This window comes from Pongo abelii, chromosome 9 (genome assembly GCF_028885655.2).
Source record: "Pongo abelii isolate AG06213 chromosome 9, NHGRI_mPonAbe1-v2.0_pri, whole genome shotgun sequence".
In the NCBI taxonomy this organism is placed as follows: Eukaryota; Metazoa; Chordata; class Mammalia; order Primates; family Hominidae; genus Pongo; species Pongo abelii.
The window spans coordinates 102,544,247-102,570,366 of NC_071994.2; the positions used below are offsets into that span (position 1 = coordinate 102,544,247).

General features: G+C 34.5%; 1 protein-coding gene across 1 annotated transcript in view; it reads left to right on the plus strand.

Annotated features, from left to right (window-relative positions):
- The window catches only part of CNTN5 (contactin 5), a 1,356,469-nt gene that overhangs the window by 544,386 nt on the left and 785,963 nt on the right, over window positions 1–26,120 (plus strand). Inside the window, exon 3 of the mRNA XM_054524966.2 lies at window positions 2,814–2,938. Coding sequence (XP_054380941.1) covers window positions 2,884–2,938 — 55 coding nt within the window. The 5' untranslated portion in view covers window positions 2,814–2,883. The remainder of the gene's footprint in view (window positions 1–2,813; window positions 2,939–26,120) is intronic.

The window sequence follows — 26,120 nt, forward strand, 5'->3', positions numbered from 1 at the left end:
GGCATTTCCAAATACACATCCTTCTCTTTGCTTTGGTAACCTTTATTCATTGATTATAACTTAACCTTGCATCTACTGGGAGTCTAATATATGTGTAATTAATTATATTGTCATTACTTTGATGCAGGAATTTTATTAAGGTCATTGGATAACTATGTTTTCAAAAGAAACATGTAAAAATTTACATATTTCAGAATCTTAAATATTATTTCATTTACTTTTTATTTTACTCAGAAGAGTTATTTCATTTAGCTTAACATCCTTCAGTATTATGTATTTTAAAATAACCAAGAGCGTAAATTTCAGATGTTTCATCATAAAAAAATGATATGTAAGTGAGGTGATGGATATCTTAATTAGCTTGATTTAATTATACTATATTTTATATATGTATCAAAGCATTACGTTGTACTACATAAATGTATACAGCTACAATTTGTCAATAGAAAAGCACAAACTAATAATCCCAATACTAGAAAGAGACAGAAAGGGAGAAAAAGAGAGAGAGAATAAGGGAGGAGAGCAAAAATAAAAAATAATGTAATTATGTATCTCAAAAAGAATGACTTTTTAAGAAATATTATGTTGTGTGTATTTAAGAACTATTATTTTGTTTATGCCCTAAGGACCAAGCACTGGTGCTTGAAAATGAATACACACACACACACACACACACACACACACACTTCTTTTACAAGAGATTTTAACATAAAATAAGTTATTTTAGAAATCAAATTCCGTGTACCATTTATATTTGAGAGTAGGAAAAATGTGCCTGGAGTTTATACTTAAAGATTATTTCATAACATCCTACATGCCATCTTATGAAAAGTGCTTTGTATGCATTCCTACTAAAATCTCACCTTCTATCCTCTGGTCACAGGTTGTCCCTTTACTCTATTAATTTCTTCAGAGTATGTATCACTGTTTGACACTGACTTATTTATCCATGTGTTCCTTGTCAGTCTTTCCACACTGTTCCACTCAAAAATAAGTACTTTATCTAAGAACAATAACTCCTTGAAATTTTGCTGAAGATCGTTCGCTACTGTGTCCAGTTTCTCCTGCTATCTTCATGAGTCAGTTCTCCTTTTGATGGCTCTCAACCTGTGTATGTGTGTGCACATGAATGTCTGTGGGTTTTCCCTTTGACGGTGCCAGAAACAGCCCTTAAGCGTTGTAATAACATTTGTATTTGTTTATGAAGAATATTTAGAACAACAGAGGACCTTAGGACATTGTAAATACAGCGAGAAGTACCAGTTTGGGGAGTATGGGACTGAGCACAAGCTCATCAAAATGAGTTAAGCCAAAGCTATATTACCTTCTCAGAATTCACAATTTCAAAAAAGATCAATTTAATCGTGAATTGAAAATTTGCTAACTCACTTGTGCAGTTCTCATAAGTCATAATCGTACTTCTGGCAACTTTAATCTCTCCAGTTATTATGTGTGATATGTGGATTTTATTCTTTTCCTTACTGGTAAAAAGCAGTGTATAAATAACCAAGATGCTTTAAATTGTCACAATTAGCTATGAGGTTGTTATTTTGTACTTTGAATTATATGTATATCTGATATTTACTCATAAAATACAGAAAATGATGAAAAAATTCTTTTGTTTATTCTTGTTATAAATAAATTAATCATTATTGTCTTAACTTTCTTCTCCATTAATGCTCCCCAAATATAAAGTTAAAATAGACTACCAAGACTTATATTTAAAATTATAAATAAAATGTAAGTAACTTCATTCAGGTAGAGGTACGAACAATAATTTCCTTTCTTTGACATAACTATATTACATTATGATCTAGCTAGGGGAAAAAATACATGTCTATATTTTTCAGATGTTTCCTAAAATATAGAGATAACCTAGACTTCTAATGTCATAAGGAGGGACCAGGTACCAAGAAGGCAATCATTATTCAAAAATCACTGACATACTTTACAATTATTTCTCAACTGAATGGCTTTGGGCCAAGAAGAACATAGCTGACACGTGAAAATTCTGGAGGTACTTGTGAATTACAGAAATTTCCAATACATATTTGTCAAGTTCTTGCAGAAAGTTTAGTGTCATAATATTCTATTCTTTTCATGTTTATTGTATCATTCAGGGAAAAAAAGGAACCAAATATATTAATGTGCTATACTGGTTATTGTTATAAAAATGGCATTAGACAAAAACATTAAATATTCATGAAAATCCTTTTTCCATTAGGTTCCAGCTAGCAAAAGATACTGAAAGAAATGATTCACCAAAGGAGGGAACTATAACACAGTACAGATAATCATAGGAGTTATAAACAAAGGAAGTTGACATTAATAATTAAATGAGAAAAATTCCCTGTGGTGGTTTTGATGAGCTACAGGCACAATGTGTAAAATCACTTGGCCAACTGATCATTAGTTATGCTCTAGACCAAAGGAGTATATATTAATGTAACTGGTTTCTCTACCCTATTTTTCTAGTCCAATAATTTGTCTAAGGTAATAAATATAGCTTTACACATTCCCTGTGAGGAAAAATTATCCCCATTAGAACCTGATGTTTTTACTATCTGTATGGGAGTATTCAATGTAGATAAATGTGAAAAGGAGAGTCGATCACATTTCCTAAGTACTTGTGTTGTGTGTTACATGAATTCTAACAGAAACTGTATTATTGCTGTCTAGTGCATATTAATCTGACCTTTGCACTAATAGTTATTTATCATGTTATTAGGAGATTTTTGCGTTTGTTTGTATGTGTTTGCTTTTTTGTTTGTTTATTTTCTCTGTTTAAGAAAATTGTTATCTATCTCAAACAGGGCACTCTTTAATGAAGAAACAACAGAGCTGTTAAACACATTGAGACACAGAAGATTCTAGTGACCGAGGATGGCTTCCTCTTGGAAACTAATGCTGTTTCTGTCAGTCACCATGTGTCTTTCAGGTAAAAGTCCTGATTAATTAATTATTTGATTTTCTAAGTATCAAAATAACCAAAATATATCAAGGTCTCCATTACAAAATATCCTCAGGTATTAGTTTAAATTTATATCAGTATGTATACTTTCCAACAAGAGGAAGGCAGCAAACCTTAAGCCTCTGTTAACATTGCAAAATGCCATATACAATTTAATATAATAAGGTACACTATAAATGTTAATAAAATGAATATTTACCTCATTGACATTCATTTACAATCTAAACCGTCTAGCTTTCAGAAGACTTGGAGATATATATATATCTCCCACACATATATACATACATATGTGCATATATTTATGCATATAATGTATATGTATATGAATAAATATGTATTTTATAGCAGCTAATTATAAAAGTGTCACATCACAATGCTAAATTTCACCATATAAGACAGAATCAGGTTAGCTTTATTATATATAACACATTATCTAAAGGCATCTCTAACATAATGTATTTTTTCAGATTGTCTCACCTTCCCTGACTTTGTTGTAATTAAATTTATTTTTCTATATCTTGACTCTAAAATGAGATACTTTATTCTGAAGAAAAGTTTATAGTATTTGTAGTAATAATATCATAATGCTAAAAGTTAATATGTCAGAGCTTATTTGCTTTAATTGAAGAATGATTAGAAATTAAATTGTGGTCATAATTTAAGCGCTATGCATGTAACATTTACAGCTTGATTATATTTAAATCAGTACCTATATTGTGGGCTAAATTTAGGTAGTATGTATGCTAAGAGAGTTTGAAATAAAATGTAACAGCTGATAATTTTAGATTAAAAGATTTCTTTCATTTTAAACACATGTTAATTATACTAAATATATTTTTAAAGCAGTAAAATATTCATTTTGATATATATGGTCATTCAGTACTCTATGCAAATATTGATATAAATATATACATGTACCATATATACATATATATGAGGATAATACATGTTCAAGTTATATATTTATGATCACATATAATATAGAATACAAAGCTACATAAAGATATAGAACATGCATATTATTTACATATGATCACTAATATTGCCTCAACTTCTATATGGTTATATTACTATGCAACAAAAATATCTAACTGGTTATACTAAATTTCTTTATTTCAAAGAACTAAACACATTCTCCTTTCAATTAAGTCTTTCCTATATTGTGTAACATGAAGAAAACTGCAGATTGTCTAAAGAAAAAAGGACCAATAGAAGAACAAACCCAAATAGAAGTAAATATAAACTCTTTATAGAATCATTTAAGCTATATTTTTTAAATTATAATTTTACAATAGTTATTCTTTAGCCTTTATACTATTATTACTATTCATAATGTACCAAAAGTGTAACTTCAATTATGTATGATATATGAGTCTTCTTTATAATTGAAAAGGCAATCCTCAACTTATAATCAGATTATGCTCCAAAACATTATTTGAAATCTGAAAGAATTTCTTCATATACAGAAATAAATTTAGTGTGTCAGTTATATGAGTTGTTACGTGTTGAATGTAATATCTGCAGCATACCTGCACTTATCTAAATGCTTTTACAAGATATATAAAGGCCTTTTTATTGCAATACTAGTAATTAAATAACTGCAAAAACAAAAAACCAAGTAATTATTTATATATTAGTACTACTGTATGTTCAACACATTGCTTACAGAAAAAACAGGTTTAATAAGAGACATGCAAGGAAAAAGAACACCTCTATAAAATGTTGGTAGAGACATCTATGACATGAAAAGGTAAGATATCTCAAAGGCATTAAGAGTTAAGTGAAAACTGTGATTCATCAATGTTATGGTTACTTAAAAAAGAAATCAAGAGTCTTCAGATATTTTATTCAGTGTTGCGTTTCTTTTTTTTGTGCAGCATTACTGTCTTCGCTGCTGATCTCAGTTGTTTCTCTTTTATCTTCTCAATGTCATTTTCCTCTTGAACTTATAAGCCAACTGATGGAGATGGAGGTAGGGTTGCAAGATGAAATAAAGGACACCCAGTTAGATTTGGATTTCAAAAGAAAGTTTTTTGTGTGTGTTTTTTGTTGTTGTTTTGTTTTTAACTCTGGTATGTTCTGTGCAATATTTTATTTCATTTTATCTAGAAATTAAATTTAACAGGTGTCCAGTGCTTTTATTTATTAATCTGACAATGCTAGAAAGAAAGAAGGTGGTGGTCTGTAATAATACTGTAAAGTTTCATTCTCTTGTATTGGTCCAATACTGTTTCCGCAAATAAACAGTCACTGCAAAAGAGCTATTATATGGTGGTTGTGGAAACAAACACAAAAATACTCAGCCTGATATGGGGTCCATGATCGCTAGATTTCCAGCTAATACTGGAATCAAGTTACTATTCATTTCCTGAAATAAAGGAAACATTGGAAGACAGAAATAATTAGGCAGAGTTTGGATATAAGTGGTATTTCAAATGTTATAGGCAAAGCAGAAAGAAAAGTTGAAAACAAAGGTCATGTATAATTGTTACGTGGGATTTGATCTTTAATCATCATATCTGCAGTTGATGTGGAGGAAATAGTCAGTTGCTTTTTTAAACAGATGAATTTCTTTTTTGCTGTAGATATCTGTTTAAAATAAAATTGATTAGGATACTTGAAAGGATCATTTATCAAGAATGATTATGTTCAAAATCTTTCATTTGCCTTCATCCTCATTTTATCATACTATTTTGGAGGTGGAGCCACTATTCTGCTTTTGTTCCTTGGTTAATGCTTACACTCTATATTGCCCTCACTATTTTAAATATTTAGTATTTTATTATTTCATTTTCACTGGTTATTGCTTTTAGTTGTATATGAATGTCACATTATAGGGCCTATTTGGCACACTGAGTTAATTACCATTACAGAAAATGAGGGCCATTGAGCTGCGGGTCACGAGCACATTTTACGTTGTTGGTGCTGTTTGAACCAAAAAGACTAACTGAAGAATACCCTGATTGTATTCCATATTTGCTTTATTTATTCAGTTTTTGAAAATCTATGGATTATCTTGGATGTGTCTAAGAAACGGAAAAGAACTCTTACATAACTCTATGTTTGAAAACTCACTACAGGTAGTCTACAAACTTGGCAACTTTCACAAGGACAGGCAACCTTATATTAAAAATGAATCCACAATTAAAACAACAATGATATATTGCTACAGATATCAAAATGGCTAAAATCCAAATAAATAAAAATTAATAAAAACAATACCAAATTCTGGTGAAGATACAGATTGATGGGAACTCTCATTGACAGTGAGAATTCAACATGTTATAGCCATTTTGGAAGGCAGTTTTGCAGTTTCTTACAAAGCTAAACACAATTTTGTCATATGATCAAACAGTAAGTCTTCTAGGCATTTACGTAACTGATTTGAAAACTTATATCCACACAAAAACTACCATATAAGCATTTACCGGAGATTTAGTAATAATAACCCCAAACTGGAAACAACAAATGTCCTTCAATAAGTGAATAAACTATGGAATTCTATACAATGGAATACTATTCAGTGATAAAAAAGAATGAATTACCAATAGCAAACTACACAAACATATTAATGGATTCTATATACAAATGGCTAATTAAAAAAAGATAGTTTGAACAGACTACACGCTATATGATTTTCTTTATATAACAACTGGAAAGAGAAAAATTGTGGAGACTGTAAACGGATCAGTGATTACCAGGGTCAGGGATAGGGTTGAATGGGTAAATGAAGGAAAGGACATTTTTTAGGGCATTGAAACTACTTTGTATGATACTATAATCGTGGATGCAAGACATTACACATTTATCAAAATCAACTAGAACTTTCCAGCATGGAGTAAACCATAACGTATGAATATTTAAAAAATATATAGTAGTAGGTCAGAGGATCTGAGGACAAGAAGCGGAATATGACAAAGAATCTAACTGTATTATTATTATTATTATTATTATTATTATTATTATTTTGAGATGGAGTTTCACCCTGTCTCCCAGGCTGGAGTGCAGTGAAGCAATCTCAGCTCACTGCCATCTCTGCCCCCCGGGTTCAAGAAATTCTCCTGCCTCAGCCTCCCGAGTAGCTGGGATTACAGATGTGTGCCACCATGCCCAGCTAATTTTTCTATTTTTAGTAGAGGTGGGGTTTCACCATGTTGGCCAGGCTGGTTTCAAACTCCCAACCTCAGGTGATCCGCCTGCCTCAGCCTCCCAAACTGCTGGGATTACAGGCGTGAGCCACCGCGCCCAGCCTGTATTTTTTTTTTGCATTTTATTATTATTATTATTATTATACTTTAAGTTTTAGGGTACATGTGCACAATGTGCAGGGCCTGTATTATTAATAGGAAGCAACTTCACTTAGGGAAGTTAGGGGATAAACAGACTTAAATAACTTCAGAAATGAGTCTGCAAAACTAAAGGCAAAAAATACTGTACTTAAGCACTGCACTCTAGTTAATAATATTTTTTCCCATGTCAGCACTCCTAAAATCCATAAACATGTATACTGGAACAACTAAGTCCATGGAAGACAGATGGTGGAGGCCAGGTTTCTCACTGTTGGTGTGGAAGATTACAGATAAGCAAGAGAAAAAGTTTAGAATGATCCATGTGATAATAGATTAGAATTCGAGACACACATGTGTGTGTATGTGTTTGGGTGGGTGTGTGTGTACTTCTGTAGATACACTAATACCTATTTCACTTCTCTTACAGTTGAGAAGGATTAGAAGCTATGTGTCTGAGTAGCAACCAACACACAAAGTATCAAGATTTCGGTTTCTAATACCATTTAGACCATTTTCTACTCAAAGCAACCAGGGCTGTTTAGAGAGAAGCCTAATTCTAGGACTGGACCAAGAAATATATCAATCATTCTAGAGTATCCTGTAGTGCCAGAAAGTAAGCGAGTGCTAAAACAAACCAAAACCGAAACAAAACCATAATGAATATGAGAGTCTGGTGTGTCAAAGAGATGTAGGAGCCAACCGGGATAGTTCCCAGTAACCAAAACTGGGACAATTTCAGCAAATAAGTAAATAAATAAATAAATAAATATTGGGTTATAGTCCAAATAAATGAATATTCATAAGTCCATTTTGCTATAGATAAAAGATTAAATAATGAATCAGGAAAATTGATCAATCTTTGTGTAGATTAATTTCAAATAATTTATGTAGATGCTTCATCCTCAAGGAGGTGTGAAATAAATATCTCTCTTCTTAAGTATTCACTGTGCATACTGACTTGTTTCCAAAGAGTACAGAATGGGAAATGGGGGCCAAAAGAAGAGTGATTTTATGGCGGAGAAAACTGGTAAACATTTCCTCAGCCAGGTAATAATCACGATCAATATTAGCAGAGATAAGTCATGTTGATGATATTACCCTTGGTATGATGAGAATGACAGCTCACCTTTGTGGTTTTCCTCCCCAAAACCTATAACCCTGGTCTAATCATTAGAGAAATATGAAGAGATATTTTCTAAGGGGTATTTATTAAAAGAAAAGAAGCCTTGACTAGTACTCCTCAAATCTTTCGAAGTCATCAAACTTAGGAAAATTAGGGAAACTTTTGCACAGAACAAGGAGACTAAGGAGACATGATAACTAAGTGTAATGAGGTATACGGGATAGGATCTCATAAGAGAAAAAAGAGCATTACATAAATACTAAGGAAATCTCAGTCAAGTATGTGTGTTAGTGATAATGCTCAGGACATTTCATCCCTAAAATATAACTGTTGGAGATCAGAATATGCCACTCCAAAGTATGCCTCCTTGGCATACTAGTTATTTTGAGTTGGTTATTTTGAAAAACTGCAGATACGGGACTGGCTCTGAGAAGTTGCCCTTTTGTAAGAAAAATGCGTGTTTGCATAAGATATACCTGTTTGTAAGACTCTCTCTCTCTGCACCACGAAGAGAAGGACAACTAAATTACTAGAGACTCATAATCAATAAAGCAGGCATTGACTGAAATCTGCATATCAAATCTTACCTTTGTTTAAGGTGCTTTTCTGGCCATCTTATCTTAACTGAGCCTTCCTTGCAGTTTTTTTTCCTTTCTATTAAAAAGCAATGATGTTGAAACCTAAAGTTTAATTTTATTTTCTTTGAGATCTACTCTAGACATTTACATATTTCTCTGAGTTATCAGTCATATACAGGGAATATACATGTTAATAAACTTTTTTACTCCTATTGATCTGTCTTTCATTACAGGAAGTCTTAGTTAAGAACTATTAAGTGCACAGAAAAAAATAAATTATCTTTTCTCCTCTACATTCGTTAAAAATAAAATATAAATATTAGTTTATTAATTGTGGTACATGTTTCATACTACCATAATGTGTTAAGAGGAAAAACTGGTTATGAATACATGAGAATTAGACTAAGCATAGCATTCTGAATACTTGAACAAAATAGGATGAAGGCCTGAAATAAGACGACAGTAAAGATTATCAACAGGAGTGAAATATTTAAAAACATATTGGCATTAAAATATATAGGACTTCGTAATTGATTAAATATTTATTGGTAGAGAAAATGGTTTCTTACCTTGCTTATAGGTGTAGATGATCTTGCCATTTACTTGGATTCTTAATAAAATGGGAAGTGCAGATTTAAAGCTGGGAAATACTGAGCTCAACAATGTACATGTTGAGCTTTAGATGTCTATAATACCCTTAGGTGAAAAATATCTAAAATTTAGGGAAGATGACCGAGCTAAAAGTAAATCTGTGATTCGTTCATGCATGGATGACATTTTAAGATATGGGAAAGGAAATAATCACTCAAGAACTATGGATGTAATAATGAGTTATAAGACAAGGAAGCATGTCTGAGTAGCATGTACTTTTTTAGGGGGAAAGAGGAAGTACAGGCTGAAAAGAATGAAAGGCAAATTATAAATTTTGGGAAACGGTGGGAAAGAGGGAAAGCAAAACATCTCCAGAAAGAGAGTGGTCAGCAGTGGCAATGCATTAGGAAATTTAAATGCTATTGGTACTAAACTCTTTTCTTTTAATGATAGTAATAGTTACATTTAATGAAGTAGTAGAAACCCCAGTGTTATGGCAGTGAGTTGTGAATTGGTTAGCAGAAGAGGAAAATTAGACAATTATTGTCAAATCTGTTTTCTGACAATGTAAACCTAGGAAAAGGAGAAAGAATGGTAGACAGCTTGGAAAAGACAAAAATTTGAGAAGGAGTGTGTGTCTTTCCATTTGTGGATATGTGTTTTAAGGCTGGAGAAACTGTTTATGGAAATTCAATTCACTTTATGCCCAATGTACATGAAGAATGCATAATGCCTTAGTTAGCTTTTGCAGGGTAACAAATCACCCCACAATTTATTCACTTAAAATAAAATAGCATGTATTCTTTCTTACAATACTGAGGGTTAGCTCGGTGGTTCTTCTGGTCTGGGCAGCCTCAGTTTATCTCTGCAGTACCCATGATGCACTTGATGGTGTTATTTGGCCTTACTCACATTGCTTGTGATTGATGCCTTGTTAGCAAAGGCAATGGGAATGACTTGGTCATGTCTCTGATCATCCAGAAGGCTAGCTTAGGTTCTTTCATGTAGTTGTAGGCTTTTTAGGTACAGGAAGAAACAGGAAAATTCCCAGTTTACAAGCACTTTTCACGCCTCTGTTATATTTGCTAATATTTCATTGGACAAAGCAAATCCCACTAGCCAAGATCAGATTCAAGAGGTGGAAAAGTAGATTCAATCTCTTCAAGAGAGTAGCTGCAAAAGCACATTATACAGAGAGCATGTACAGCAATAAGAAAAACGTGTGCTCATTTTTTACCCTAACACATATTTATATATGTCTGTGACTGTTTTACATGCAAATAGAAGCAATTCTGTTTTTTTTAAATATTTACTTATTTATTTAGACAGGGTCTTGCTCTGTCACCCAAGCTAGAGTGCAGTGGCATCATCATGGCTCACTGAAACCTTGAATCCCTGAGATCAAGTGATCTTCTCACTTCACCCTCCCAAGTAGCTAGGACTACAGGCATGTGTCACCACATCTGGGTAATTTCTTTATTTTCATTTTTTATTTTGTAGAGATAGGGTCTCACTGTTGGCTGGTTTTGAATTCCTGGCCTCAAGCGATCCTCCTGCCTAGGCCTCCTAAAGTGCTGGGATTACAGGCATGAGCCACCACACCTGGCCAACAATTCTGTTTATAGCAAAAGTAAAGTAGACTAAATATTTCTCTGTATCCTCATTTTCAAATACAGTAGCAGTGAAAGAATTGTGTCCTAAACTCATTAGCTGAACGTAAAAAAACAAAAACAAAAGCAAAAAAGAATTTTAAAACTCTGTAAATTAATTTAGTTTTCTTAATATGAAATTAATTAACTTCAAGAAAATCTAAGCTATTATCAAAGAATATGTGAAATCATTTGAGGTAATCATAATTACTGTAGCCTATTTTTAATATATATGTGAAAAAAGCATCAACATTTTAATCTCTATTGTGTCAAAATCTGTTATTGCTCTCTTTGAGAATTCTTCTTTTAGAACACATACATCCCCCAAACGTGTGCAGAGATAGCAATTGGAAGAAGTCAATACGGTCCAGGATTTATGTACTTTGAATTTATAAGCAGCTTTCGTGATGGTTTTCGGCTCTTTGTAAATTCAGTCTCCATGTTTAAACAAACTCAACAACAAAACTAAAATTTTATGTTCCTTTACTCTGTTATGCAGAATTTCTCCAGCCAATGGGTTTTTTTAACTATCATATTCTTTTTAGACTATGGCCAGTAATTATTCTAATTTCTTTATAAGTATTTAACATTTCAATAAGTATATCACAATAGTATTTAGTACAAATAGCTTCCTTTTTGTGAAATATAAATTGTTCTTTATTCATGTGTTTGGGCTTAAAGAACAATAACCCGAAATATGATGCTTTGTCATGCTGAGCACTTTCAACTTGTCTTAAAGGAAGTTGGAAGCCCCTAGAAGCCGCCTCATAACCAAGGACTTTCCACCTTTCCCTTGTTTCTCTCCTCCCAAGGGCAGGGAGGGGCTTTCTGTGGAAGTGCCCTTATCTGACTGAGGAAATTTCTTCCAAAAGAAATGCAATTGTCTTAAAGCCTCCTCCTTGGAAATCTCATCAAATGATCAGGCAATATTAACTAGCAGAGAAGAGAAAAAGACTAAAAATTGTCACCATGCCCAGATAGACTTTTCATGTATTCTTCTGAGGGTACATTCGAGAGATTACTTGAGAGACTTTATATACATAATAAGACAACCTTTGTTTGCAGTGAAGTTTCACCCCTCACCTTCCCACAATTTGTTGCCATCTGCCCCAGAGCTCAGAGGAACCGTGTCCCTTGCTATTTTCTGCTCCCTGTTACCACTTGGTATTCAAGAAGAATCATTTACAAACCATTGTCTGCTCTTTGGGCCCATTCAGTTCTCCTAAAAAATGATTTACTACTCCTCAAAATTGCCTACATTCTCCTATCTCTCTCTTTCCAATGAAGAAGAGTAAATAGGAATGGGAACCTGATTGGGTTGTTAGGTAATCGTTCTCCCTTGCCATGCGTGTTAGTAAATTTGTATGCCTTTTCTTCTGTTAATCTTTCCATTGTCAGTACAGTTCAGTCAAAGTTCAGAGGGCAGAAGGGAAGTTTTCCCTTCTTACCTATAGGTGGAACAGAAAACCATGTACGACATCTGTTTAGGTCATACAGAGTGGTATAAACAATTAATAATAGTAGTGATATCATTGCTTTCAATAAGAGTAGCTTTATGAAGGCAAATAATTATCTGAAATTGTTTTGGCTTGCTAGCATGCTGAAAGAGTTTGGATGTTTGTCTTCTGCAAATCTCGTGTTGAAATGTAATCCCCCATTTTGGAGGTGAGGTGTAGTGGGAGGTCTTTGGATCGTGGGGGCAGATCCTTCCTGAATAGCTTGGTGCCCTCCTCTTGGTAATGGGTGAGTTCTCACTCTGAATAATGTGACATCTGGTTGTTTAAAAGTTGTGGCACCTTCCCCCTCACTATTGCTTGCTCCTGCTCTCACTGTGTGATACATCAGCTCCTCTTTTGCTTTCTGCCATTGTTACAAGCCTCCTAAAGCCCTCACCAGAAGCCAAGAGTGTTGGTGCCTGCTTTTTCTACAGCCAGCCGAACTGTGAGCCAATTAAGCCTCTCTTCTTTATGAATTATCTAGCTTCAGGTATTTCTTTATAGACACGTAAGAACGAACTAACACACATGCACAAGGGTTAGCAGGATCACTTTCATCTCTTTTCCCAGCATGTTTTGTCTTCCTGTAAATTTTACTTAATGTCACATTCTTTTTTATTACTGTCATCATTTTTTTGGTTATGTGTTTAGTTAAACTAAAAAACATAGGTAAGAAATGAGATGGAAAGACACAGAGAATAGCAGTGGCCAGCTCATTAAAGAGGATTTGCAGAAAAGGGTTATGTATATGAAGTCATTAATATGAATCTGACTATTTCCTGACTGGTGTAATAGAGATTTTAATAGAACAGCCTAATAGGACACTGAGATCAGGGGAAATCATGCATGGGAGATATGTCATATACAAATATTATTAGTATTTATTATTAGAATAGGCTGGAAAGCCATGATTATTAATTCATTAGCATTCTATCATTTGGTTGGAGGTTTTTGAAAAAGCATTCATTTTGTACTCCTCCGTACCAGCATATGTTTTTGTCAACATCCTAAATACGTATACATTTCTAGCAAAAGTTGTAGACTAAATAAAAATAATATTTAATTAGGTTTATTAAAACTAGGTATATTTATATATTTTCCTTGACTAAATTTATAAATCTTAGAATCAAAAATAATTTGAGGTTTATGTAGTCTGTATCTTTGCACTTGGGTAAATAAAGTATTTTTTTCTTCTCAATAGGGATGAGGCTCAGAAAGATTCTGTCTGTCTATAGATGGTACCTAGTAGGAGAATAATGGGAGGACTGTCTCCTGTAGCAGTGCTTTTCAACATACCAGACAAAGTGAAGGTGAGACAAGAGAGGAAATCTAATTCCTGGAGCCACAGTGACCTCCTTCCTAGACCTACATTAATACATATAGTTTCTTTCCTCTGAATCACTTTCAGATGCTTCTAATGTCAGCTGTATTGCTTTAAAAACAACAACAAAAGGCATTTTTTTCTCTACTTTGACTCCATTCTCCTCCATTGAGTTAAATCTATTTTATTGGAAAGGTGACAGTTTGTTCCTTCTGCCAAGACGATGATATACTGTTGAACAGAGAGTGTCTGTCATTGATAAGCTTATACAAATACAGTCCTTCTTGGTGGCCGTGTGGTAAATTGCGCAGACCTTTGTCACTGCCAGTTAGTGCTGCCTAAGAACTCACAAAGGAAAATGAAAACAGAAGTGTTACAGAAAACAGGTGCCTGCTAATATAAATTCTGACTTGCCTGCTGCAGTTGAGAAAGAGAAATGGATTATGGCTCCTCCATGATCAAATTAAAATTATGTATTTGCACATTATATCTGTCCCTGGGGAAGTTATGATGATAATGGAGACTACCTCTGTGTGGAAACCCAAGTTGACTCTTACCAGCTGTGCCCTGGCGGTGTTAGACGTGTAATTAATCAGAAGACAATTTAATTTCTCCTTGTCAGTGGGCGGTGGGAACTGGATTACCTGAACTCAGTGAGCTTTGTTATTTTTATTTTAAAAGAAAAGAAAATGTTAAAAGGTTTCTATAATTGTCACAAATTCCTGGGGTGATATAAAATTAAACTATCAACTAAAAAGCCAGGTTCAGCATCCTAGAGAAATAAGAGCAAATTTGTGTCTCAGTGTATTGGAGATTAAAGAAAAAATTAACTAACTTACTAGGTCAGCTAAATATTACTTTTTACATTAGAAAATATTCATTGAAAAATATTTTTCCCCTTGAGTACTGGCTAAGGAGTAAGCAATGTACATCAAAAGTGTTTTGGAATCTAGAAGATGACATGGACATTATCTCTTCTTTAAACTGGACTAACCCTTTCTGGCAAGATAATTTTCAACAACAATACATCCTTCCTGATAGAAGATTAATAATACATTGATTTTCTTTATTATTATAAAGTAATGCTCCAATAATTCATATTGTATCAAGTGTCCACGAGAAGATGTGAATGAATGTTTATATTATCATTTGTTAAGGAGAAATAAATTTGTACCACAATAATACTACTGTAAAATATGCTTGTTTATGGTAAGGATTGTTTTATTGCTTAGCGTGAGCATCTGGGGAACTGCCTCTATGCAGTCACTTGAATAATTTGTGAGCAAGAAAACAGCTTATTTTCTGTACCTCCCCTGTTCAAATTCAGGTCTCTTTGGAATATAAAGTGGAAAGACAATTACATTCATTGAGCACTCAAGCAAGCAGACGTAAGTGGGATGCAGAATGCCAAGAAAGATTCTTGATCTCCTTGATATTCAACAAATTTTATAGTTTTATCAGGACCCAAATACGGATTATATATAATATGTAAAATGAACCATGTATAACTAATTACAAGAATGAAATAGTTAAATGCCATATATTTTCCGTTTATTTTATTTTATTTTTTTATTTTAATTTTTTTAATTTTTAATTTTTTTATTATTATTATACTTTAAGTTTTAGGGTACATGTGCACAATGTGCAGGTTAGTTACATATGTATACATGTGCCATGCTGGTGTGCTGCACCCATTAACTCGTCATTTAGCATTAGGTATATCTCCTAATGCTCTCCCTCCCCTGTCCCCCCACCCCACAACAGTCCCCAGAGTGTGATGTTCCCCTTCCTGTGTCCGTTTATTTTAGCTCTTTCAGAAAAATCCTATTTTGCTAGCCATTAATAAAGTTAATGACCGACTTTTTGAAACTCTGTCAACTTTCATATCTGATAATATTTAACGTAGATATCAGCCAGAAGATTTTTATTTTCTATTTTCTGGAAAAGAACGTTTTCCATTCTGATTTTCATTATAGCTTTCACACTGAAATTTGTCAGAGCACTTAGTTAATTATCAATGAAGTCTTCAGGTTGGTGACCAGGCTTATAGTATGGCTTTAACCTCTTGGTGGATCTAGGGTATGCTGGACCGTCTGAATGGTCTAGATCATGGATCAAGATGGTTTTAAGTGAAAATTTTTTATTTTTCAGCATTTGAATATTTTGCAATTATGATCTTTACATGTTTATACAAAAGTATAAGATCATCTGTTCTATAAGAATAGATAAAATATCTATCTGTTCTATTTGCTGTTTCATATGCAGGACCTAGCATAATCCTTGCTATGAATGCTTGCTATGGGATAACTATTTTTTATTTTTATTATTTATTTATTTATTTATTTATTTTTTGAGACAGAGTCTCGCTCTGTCGCCCAGGCTGGAGTGCAGTGGCGCAATGTGGGCTCACTGCAAGCTCCGCCTCCCGGGTTCAAGCGATTCTCCTGCCTCAGCCTCCCGAGTAGCTGGGATTACAGGTGTGCACCACCATGCCTGGCTCATTTTTGTATTTTTAGTAGAGACAGGGTTTCACCATGTTGGCCAGGCTGGTCTCAAACTCCTGACCTTATGGTCCACCTTCCTTGGCCTCCCAAACTGCTGGGATTACAGGCTTGAGCCACCATTTTTAAGAACTTCCAGGCTCCAGAATCCTTCTGTTGTGTGGCTTTCTTATCTCAAAATCTTCACTGCTAACCACTAGTATGGAGGCATGATGGGATAACTATTTTTTAAATGAATGAAAAGAAATATTTACTTTAATTTTTTTCTTGGGTTTAGAGGGGCACAAACTATGCTCCCTGTTATAGTAATTTCTGGTGAAGAAACATCCGAATAGGATGAATAATTTTACATTCTCCAAATCTGATCATTCTAATATTTTTAATATAAGAAATAAGCTGAGATTTCTTTGGGCATTCAGAAGTCCTACTGAATTAAAGCCATAGAAATTATCTTAGATTAGTTCAGGGGATTGTAAAAACAACCAATAAAAAATTACTAAAAGCAAAAGAAAGAAACTAAAGAAAAAAACGAAGAAGGTAAGATCTTTGAATAGTCAATGTCTTCATCAGGCTGCTCAGCCTCATGTCATCCATTTTCACACAGCACTGAGGCCTGCAAGAATTTGCCTCAAGAGGTTCTAAAGGTTACTTTAAAAAAAAAAAAAAAGAAGAAAAGAAAAAAGCTTGGGTCATATGCCTCTTTACTTGTTTCTCTATGGTAATTCAGAGATGTACTGGCTCACAGTGCCGTTGCTGGCCCAAAGCTATTTTTATTTAACGCCTAAATTCAGAAAGAACTATTTCAACCTGGCCCCAGGATCCTTATTTGTTCCAGAATAGCCCTGAAGGAATTGACTGTTTTTAAAATAGGATTCTATAAAACCCAACATGCAGCATTTGTTTCATTTATGGTTCAGTCGTTCTTCTAAGAAACATTATAGCTATAGATACAAAGTTTCAAGTAGTCATAGCCTATATCATTTGTCAAAGATATTGTGTATTTGGGATAAAGATTACAGAGATCAAATGCATTTAAAAATATTATTTCAAGTAACAGTTACATAATAAATTTCAAGGATCTTTTAGTATAATTCATTTGTCTGTTAATTTACCAAGTATTTATTATGTGCCTACTAGATATTTTGCTAGGTGCTAAGGCTATAGGAGTGAACAAGACAGGCAAAATCCCTGTCTTTCTGGAGCTCACATTCTTGTACAGAAGACAGACACTTTAGCAAGAAATAACATAATATCTAATAGGAATAATTCCCATAAAGAAATTAAATAGGATAAAATAATAGTGAGTAATATTGGGGTTGATGGGGTGGCAAGGTGTTGTTAAACATAGGGCGATAAAGGAAGTTCACTCTGAAGAGGTCTCTAAGGAAAAATACAATGAACATGGAAATACAAGCCACATGAATATCTGAAGCAGTATTTCAGGCAGGCAGGGAAAGACAAATGTCAAAACCCTCAAAAGGAACCAGATAATGTATATGAAGAATAACTAATACAGATGAGAGAAGAATCAACACAGACAAAGAGTATGTGACAAGAAGAGTGATAGGTGATGAAATAATGAGATAGACAATGGCCAGAGCAGAGGAGAGGTATAAGTTAATAACATGTAAAGGCAGCATGCTTTCTGCTTTATGGAAAACCGACTGTCCAGCTTGAGTAAGAAAGAAGGCCTGGACAATGGGTAGGATGCTATTGTAGTAGTTGCGAGAGAAAAGGTAACATGAAGTATTTAGACCTTTAGGTTTTCAATGGCTATTTGTTGGCTTCATTATGAGTCAGTACTGGTATGAATCTACCAAATAAGGAGCTCACATAATCTTCAGCTGTATTAATAATGCCTAGAATAAGGGAGAGGTTAGATCTGTTTTGCTGTCATGCTAACAATGACTGATTTTATGTTCAGTTCCAGACTCAATCTTATAATGCAAACATAATCACAAATGTATTCAGGGGAGGGAAACCAAAGTTAGGAAACCTTGACACTTTAAACTCTGTTGTAATAGAAATGAGAATTGAAATGGAATGACTAGAATGAGAACTAAATTAAAGACTCAGCTATTATTTAGGAGAATTTTTGACCAAAACTCAGGGAGCACATCTTTCTTCTTGCAAGATCTTCACTGAATTAATTGTTGCTTTTTGTAAGTCAATGAGTAAAAGATGCAGAAGCTTAAGATACAAATGACTTAAGAGGGAAGGCAAAAAAGGTTTATCATAATGAAGTATGGGTACATATCCTGGTCATACTTCCATAGAGTGATTTGGCCTGTCTCGTCTTTCATATTCAAATTAATCATAGTGAGTTTCAGTTATAGATTTTCTTCTTTACTCAGGACATCAAGAGTTAGCATTTGTATATTCTCTGATAACAAGCAGCTATCACTGTAAATGACATAAAACAAGCTATAAAGACTTTGAAGAAAGTAATATTTTTTCTTCATATAATATACATAAATATCATTTCAGTACCCTGCTCTAATCTTAATGAGATACAAAAGCCTCAGTTCACACAGCAATAATCATTGCATGGCCCATAGCAAGAAATCTCATCTCAAAAAGACAGAATTTACAAAAGTTAATACTACATAAAACCACTATCACTAAATAGCTAAAAGTTTGTTATATATCAGCCATTTAGACTTATTTTCAGAGATCTAAAGTAGGAATGTTCAATCCTTTGGCTTCCATGGGCCACACTGGAAAAAAAAGAATTGTCTTGGGTCACACATAAAATAGACTATCACTAACGATAGCTGATTAGCAAAACAAAAACAAAAACAAAAACAAAACAAAAGCTAAAAAAAAAATCGTATCATGTTTTAAGAAAGTTTACAAATTTATGTTGGGCTGCATTTAAAACCATCCTGAGCTACATGCAGCCTGCGGGCCGTGGGTTGGACAAGCTTGTTCTGAAGGAACAAACCCATAGAAGCTACAGAATAGCAAACGGTAGAATTAGTTTGCCTAAAAAGGTCCTTCTAAGTATCCAGAGTTGGTCAGTGATAGAATTGGCACTATCAAAAGAGTTTTTCAAGAAAGTTGATGTCAAACATGAACTTCCTCAACAGAGAAATGATCATTATTTACTAAATGATCATTATGTAAAGATAATTTTAGCATCAAAGGGCTTGCTCAAACTGATGATATAATGCTCCCCACGCCTTGTCCTTAGATCTATTATACTGTAAGTCAGACTTTCAGAAATAGTTAAAAGTTTTATTTTATTTTGTTAATTTTTAATAATTGAGGATTTTTTTTTAAATAGAAGATTATCAAATGAGAAAACAGTGAATGATTATGGGTAGAAGAATTGAGAATGGAAGAATATATTGGCGGTTAGAAACATCTAATGGACTCAACACATTTTGGATTAGAGGAAAAACAGAGGCGGGGTTAAAATATATTTGTGTTTGATGTTTTTGGGAGAATAGTGGAGCCAGCAATAGAAATAAAGGAAGACTAAAAAGAGGGATTATTTTTAAATTTAAAATAGCAAAATATGATGGAATATTTAAGAAATAAACAGTTGTTATTGTCAAATAGAACGTAATTAATTTAGTAGAAAAATTAATACACTAGAATCAGTTTTAAAATGAAGTATGTCGCCAAGAATCTACTCCGTTTTGGATTCCATCCAAGGAGTGTTTTTTTTTTTTTTAAATAATAAAATGGACCTGATTACACAATAGTCTTTTTATGAACTCAGAGAATTCCACTCTGCCAGGCTATTCTCTACGGTAAGAACGTTGTTTTAAATAGTTCCTGGCCGGGCGCGGTGGCTCACGCCTGTAATCCCAGCACTTTCGGCGTTCGAGGCTGGCGGATCACGAGGTCAGCAAATCGAGACCATCCTGGCTAACACAGTGAAACCCCGTCTCTACTAAAAATACAAAAAATTAGCCGGGCATGGTGGCGGGCGCCTGTAGTCCCAGCTACTCGGGAGGCTGAGGCAGGAGAATGGCGTGAACCTGGGAGGCGGAGCTTGCAGTGAGCCGAGATCACGCCACTGCACTCCAGCCTGGGCGACAGACAGAGCGAGACTCCGTCTCAAAAAAAAAATAAAAATAAAAATAAAAAATAAAAATAGTTCCTAATAAGCTTCCAGGAATGAATTTTTTTCTTTTGAGATGGAGTCTTGCTCTATTGCCAGGCCTGAGTGCAGTGGCGTGATCTGGGCTCACTGCAACCTCCGCCTCCTGGGTGCAAGCGATTCTCCTGCCCCTGACCATTTCCTTTTTTGTCTTCTTTTCATTGGCCATGCATGCATGTTGGAGAAACCTTTCTAGAAGATAAGTAATTCTTTCAAACTTCTCTAAGTTTCCAAGACACATTCTTCTACCACCGTCAAACATTTCAATTCTTAAAAGAAATCAAAGCTAAAATTATTATTATTTATTATACTTTAAGTTCTGGGATACATGGGCAGAACGTGCAGGTTTGTTACGTAAGTATACACATGCCATGGTGGTTTGCTGCACCCATCAACCCGTCATCTACATTAGGTATTTCTCCTAATGCTATCACTCCCTACACCCCCCACTCCCCGACAGGCCCAGGTGTGTGACGTTTCCCTCCCTGTGTCCACATGTTCTCATTGTTCAACTCTCACTTATGAGTGAGAACGTGCGGTGTTTGGTTTTCTGTTCCTGTGTTAGTTTGCTGAGAATGATGGTTTCCTGCTTCATCCATGTCCCTGCAAAGGACACGAACTCATCCTTTTTTATAGCTGCATAGTATTCCATGGTGTATATTTGTGCCACATTTTCTTTATCCAGTCTATCATTGATGGGCATTTGGGTTGATTCCATGTCTTTGCTATTGTGAATAGTGCTGCAATAAACATATGCATGCATGCATCTTTATAACAGAATGATTTATATTCCTTTGGGTATTTACCCAGTAATGGATTGCTGGGTCAAATGGTATTTCTGGTTCTAGATCCTTGAGGAATCGCCACACTGTCTTCCACAATGATTGAACTAATTTACATTCCTATCAATAGTGTAAAAAGTTTTCCTTATTTCTCCACAGCCTCTCTAGCATCTGGTGTTTCTTGACTTTTTCGTAATCACCATTCTGACTGGCATTAGATAGTATCACATTTTGGATTTGATTTGCATTCCTCTAATGACTGGTGATGTTGAGCTTTTTTTCGTATCTTTGTTGGCCACATAAATGCCTTTCTTTTGAGAAGTGTCTGTTTATGTTCTTTGCTCACTTTTTGATGGGGTTGTTTTTTTTCCTGTAAACGTGTTTAAGTTTCTGCTAGATTCTGGATATTAGAACTTTGCCAGATGGATAGATTGCAAAGGTTTTCTCCTACTCCTTAGGTTGTCTGTTCATTCTGATGTTAGTTTCTTTTGCTGTGCAGAAGCTCCTTAGTCAGAAATGACTTCTTTTAAAATGAAAAATAGTACATTTTTGGGAAATAGATTTGAAATAGGAGGTCTATATACTAGTTTCAACTTTGCTATGAATTGTGGGACTTTAGAAGTCGTTATTTCCTTCTCCGTAACAAAATGGGTTAGGCTACATTATTTGAATCTTCTTACATATTTTAATGTTGTTTTCCAATAATCTCACATCTTTTATTATAAAGTCTCAAACTTGGGAACAACAGACATTAAGTATCTCAATTTTTGAAGAAATGGTGTTAGACATGTCTATATAATATTTACTAAAATATGTAAAATATAGTCCCACTTAAATATTCAGAAAATTTGATACTTAAAGAAAGTTAAGAGAAGTAAAAGAGAAGTCACCAAGCTAAATGATGCTGTTGGCAGTGGTCTGAGATTTCTTTTCCCCTCACTCAGAGAAAAGAAAAAGTGATGATTTTCTTTACTCCAGGGTAGGTACCAGAGGAACTGCTTGTGGTCATTGGAGTGTCTGCAGAAAGGAAAGACATGCCTTTCACTCTACAGCTAAATGCTTACTAAGTGATAGAAACTCAGATTTGATAAGAACATGCTAAAACAATCTTGAGAAAGGCTGACATGCTTCCTGCAGATTTTGAGGGTCAGTAACATGGCAGCATAAGAGCATAGAAACTAGATTCTGTTTTCCGAAGTAAGTTGATAAAAGCTACTCTTGGAGCAAAATGAAATTAAAAGGTGGTAGAGTACATACTGAATCCCAGCATTTGGAAGAACAAAGGTTCATGAACCTTCTGTGGGACAGAAGTTGATGCTTCATAAGTAGCCAGGCATGACCCTTATTGATGGATTCTAGCCAGTGCCACCAGACAGGAGGAGGTGACTTCAGAAGAAAGAGGAAGGTAGTCTCCCCAGGGGTGGAGCTGGGAGGAGAACATCAGCATAAGACATCAGTTAGACAGTAGATTTCTGTGTCTTAGAACTAAGCAGCATGGCATATTAGAAGGAACCTCCAAAGAACCAATAGGTGCAACCCACTAGAGAATCAGTACTTGGACAACTACCACACAGAGGGCCCCGGTGGCCACATCAGAGCTGCACCATTCAGCTAAAACTTGTGGCCTGTATACTTCCAGCAACAGTGGAAGGATTTTTCAGGAGAAGAGAAGGGAGACAAATAAAGATCAAAACAAAAATAGAACAAAATAACCGCTTTTTCCCTACCACAGGTTCCGAAGCACCACGGCAAGCCTGATCTGTGAGGAGAAGACAGCGGAGGAATGAGAGATTGAATTTTTTTGTCTAGGCAGAGCTGGATATATTAGTATTCTCAAAATGCCAAAACATGCTTTGTTTTAATTGCCAAAACATGCTTTGTTTTAATGCCTTAAAGTATATGGAATGCTGAAGACCCATCAAGAACATCATCTATGGCAGAGAAAGGGAAATCTGACAGGAGGTGTTGAAAGCAGTAATTGGAGAAATAGAAAGTGTTTTAGTCCCTATTATAAATGCATTACATATACTTGGATATTTTCTCCTTATTGACATATAACCCTTTTGGTAGCCTTTCATTGATATTTTTTCTTTCAGTAAAAATGTAATGAATACTACTCTGAGTAAGGCAATGTCCAGGACAGACACTGTAGATAAACCAGAGAAAAAGGCGACCCTTCACAGTCTTAATTCATAGAGGTAACAGACTGTCTTAATCCATTTGGGCTGTTATAACAAAATACCATAAACTGGGTGGCTTATAAACAATGGAAGTTTATTTCTTGTATTTCTGGAAGGTGGGAAGTCCAAAATCCAGTTGCCTGCAGATTTGGTATTTGGGGAGGGTGTGTTTTGTCATAAATGGTGCCTTCTCAGTGCACCCTCATCACTTGTTGGAAGGGGCAGGGCAGCTCTCTGGGGCCTCTTTTATAAGGGCACTAATCTTATTCTTAAGGGTTTCACTCTCATGACCTAATCACCTCCCCAAAGTTCTCACCTCTTCATACCATCACCTTGGGGGATGAAGATTTCAACGTATATGCATTTTGGAGGGACACAGACATTCAGACCACAGCACAAACCTTTGGACTGAGTAATCAAATTTGAACCATAATAAAGGGAAAAAATGTTGAGGGATTTCTATGGTATTATGAATTTCTTTTATTAATCAAAGTTTCATTAGAGGTCTTTATTGGACTTTCTGTGGCACAATTGTTAAATAATTCACACCAAAAGACTTCAGGAGAAGACAGGGCTTAAGAGGGAGGCTGAAGGATTGAGGGTATTTGAATAGGCAGAGAGAAAAAAAGATTGCATTAGTGCATTAAAGCAGGGAGAAATGTCCAGCACTTTTCACATAGAGTCGTAGCTCTGCCTGCTTGTGTTCTTTGACATATTACAGAGATTCTTGCCCATCCCTCTCCCTTTGCCTCAAGCACTCATATTCTACAACCATATGCTCTAATTGGGCTCTTCACATTTAGGAAAACAAATTGAGAGTATATGACTAGTGATTCTACCAATGATTAATCTTAATGTTTAGAGAAAGCATGGAATCCAGAACAAATAGATGTTTTTACTAGATTAATGTTCAGAGTTATGACATTTATGTTTCTATGAAGCAATTTGCTATAACTTATGCTAATATGGTAGTTTGCTATAGAATGTTATGATTTTCATTTAATTAAAAATAATGTGCGACAGATGATTATTTTTCCATTGAGCATGATCATTAAAAATTTATTTCTAGAGTAATAAATAAAATAAAAAACACAATATTTAAAAGAGTGTGTGGGACTATCACATGGTAATTACCATAGACATATATATTGAAAACAAAGTTTGGACAGTTCTTCAGTTATTGCTTCTAAAATGTTTAAAGATGACTCTGCATTTGTGCAGATTTTTATAGTGAGGAATTCTCAAAGATTTTCATTGTGTTTATTTATTATTGACTGTAAGTAACAGCCATCATTATAAAATTAATCTCATGAAATAGATCAGATAATTATTTATTGGGATCAAAGGGATTAAGGAAGATGTGATTTCTGTACCAAATGTTCTTTATGCAGGGTTCCTCAAACTAATTTTTCAATTTGAAAGTATTAACTTTAAAATTGAATATTTAAATTGTTCAACCTTGCTCCCTTTTTGGGGACAAAGTATATAGTATGTTATCGGGTCATAACACTCAGAGTATTAAAATTAACTCTGTATTCTGCTACTTGAAAAATAATTGCATGGCTTTTCTCCTAGCTCACCATACTCATTCACACTGGCCCTGATTACTGTTATATCCTTAGTGCAGGGCTTCTCATGCTGTTGGCCACAGACAGAAGGACCTTGGAGATGCTTCAGAATGTCCATGGTGTTAAAACCATTTTCCTTATAATACAACGATTTTATTGGCCTGCTTTATTCTCTTGACATTGTTACTAATGGAGCAAAAGCAATGGTGAGAAAATTCGGGAACCATGGCTTGCACATGGCACTAGCAACTGTATTAAATAAAATATTAAATCTTGTCTCACTCAATAATATCTCCCATGAAACAACAAAAATATTAATATTATTAAATAAAACCCTTAAATACACATATGTTAGTAATTTGTGTGACAAACAGGAGGTATACACAAAGCACTTCTGCTTCACACATGCAGAAGTACAGTGGCTGCCTCAGGGAGAAGCATTCTGCTTTCATTTGAGATTGTGTGGTTGTTTGAACTGTGAAACAAACTAGCAGCAGCTGCTTTTTCATGAAACGCTGTTTGTACTTGAAAGAAAGACCAACAGACAAACTGTTATTCAGGCTTGTATACTTGGTGGATATTTTCTTAAAAGTGAACCAAGTAGGCCTGTTGCTGCAAGGGAAACAACCAACAAGATCTGTTGCCAATGGCAACATTCAAGCTTTTGTGTAAAAACTAAAATTTTGGAAGACTTGTATCCAACTTCATGAGCTAGACCATTTCCCAATACTTAGAGACTTACCTGATTGTTAAGGATTTGTGCAATTCAATGGACACATATTTTCCAAATGACCAAATGCACATTGTTACAAAATCACACGTGGGTAAAAGATCTAATCTATAAGACAGATGAAAGGATTTTAATTTTACAGTATGAAAAGTTCACTTAGGTGATTTCAGATTACTCATTACAACTAGCCTTTAAGAAACTTGAGTTTTGGTATAGTATCAAAGAAGAAT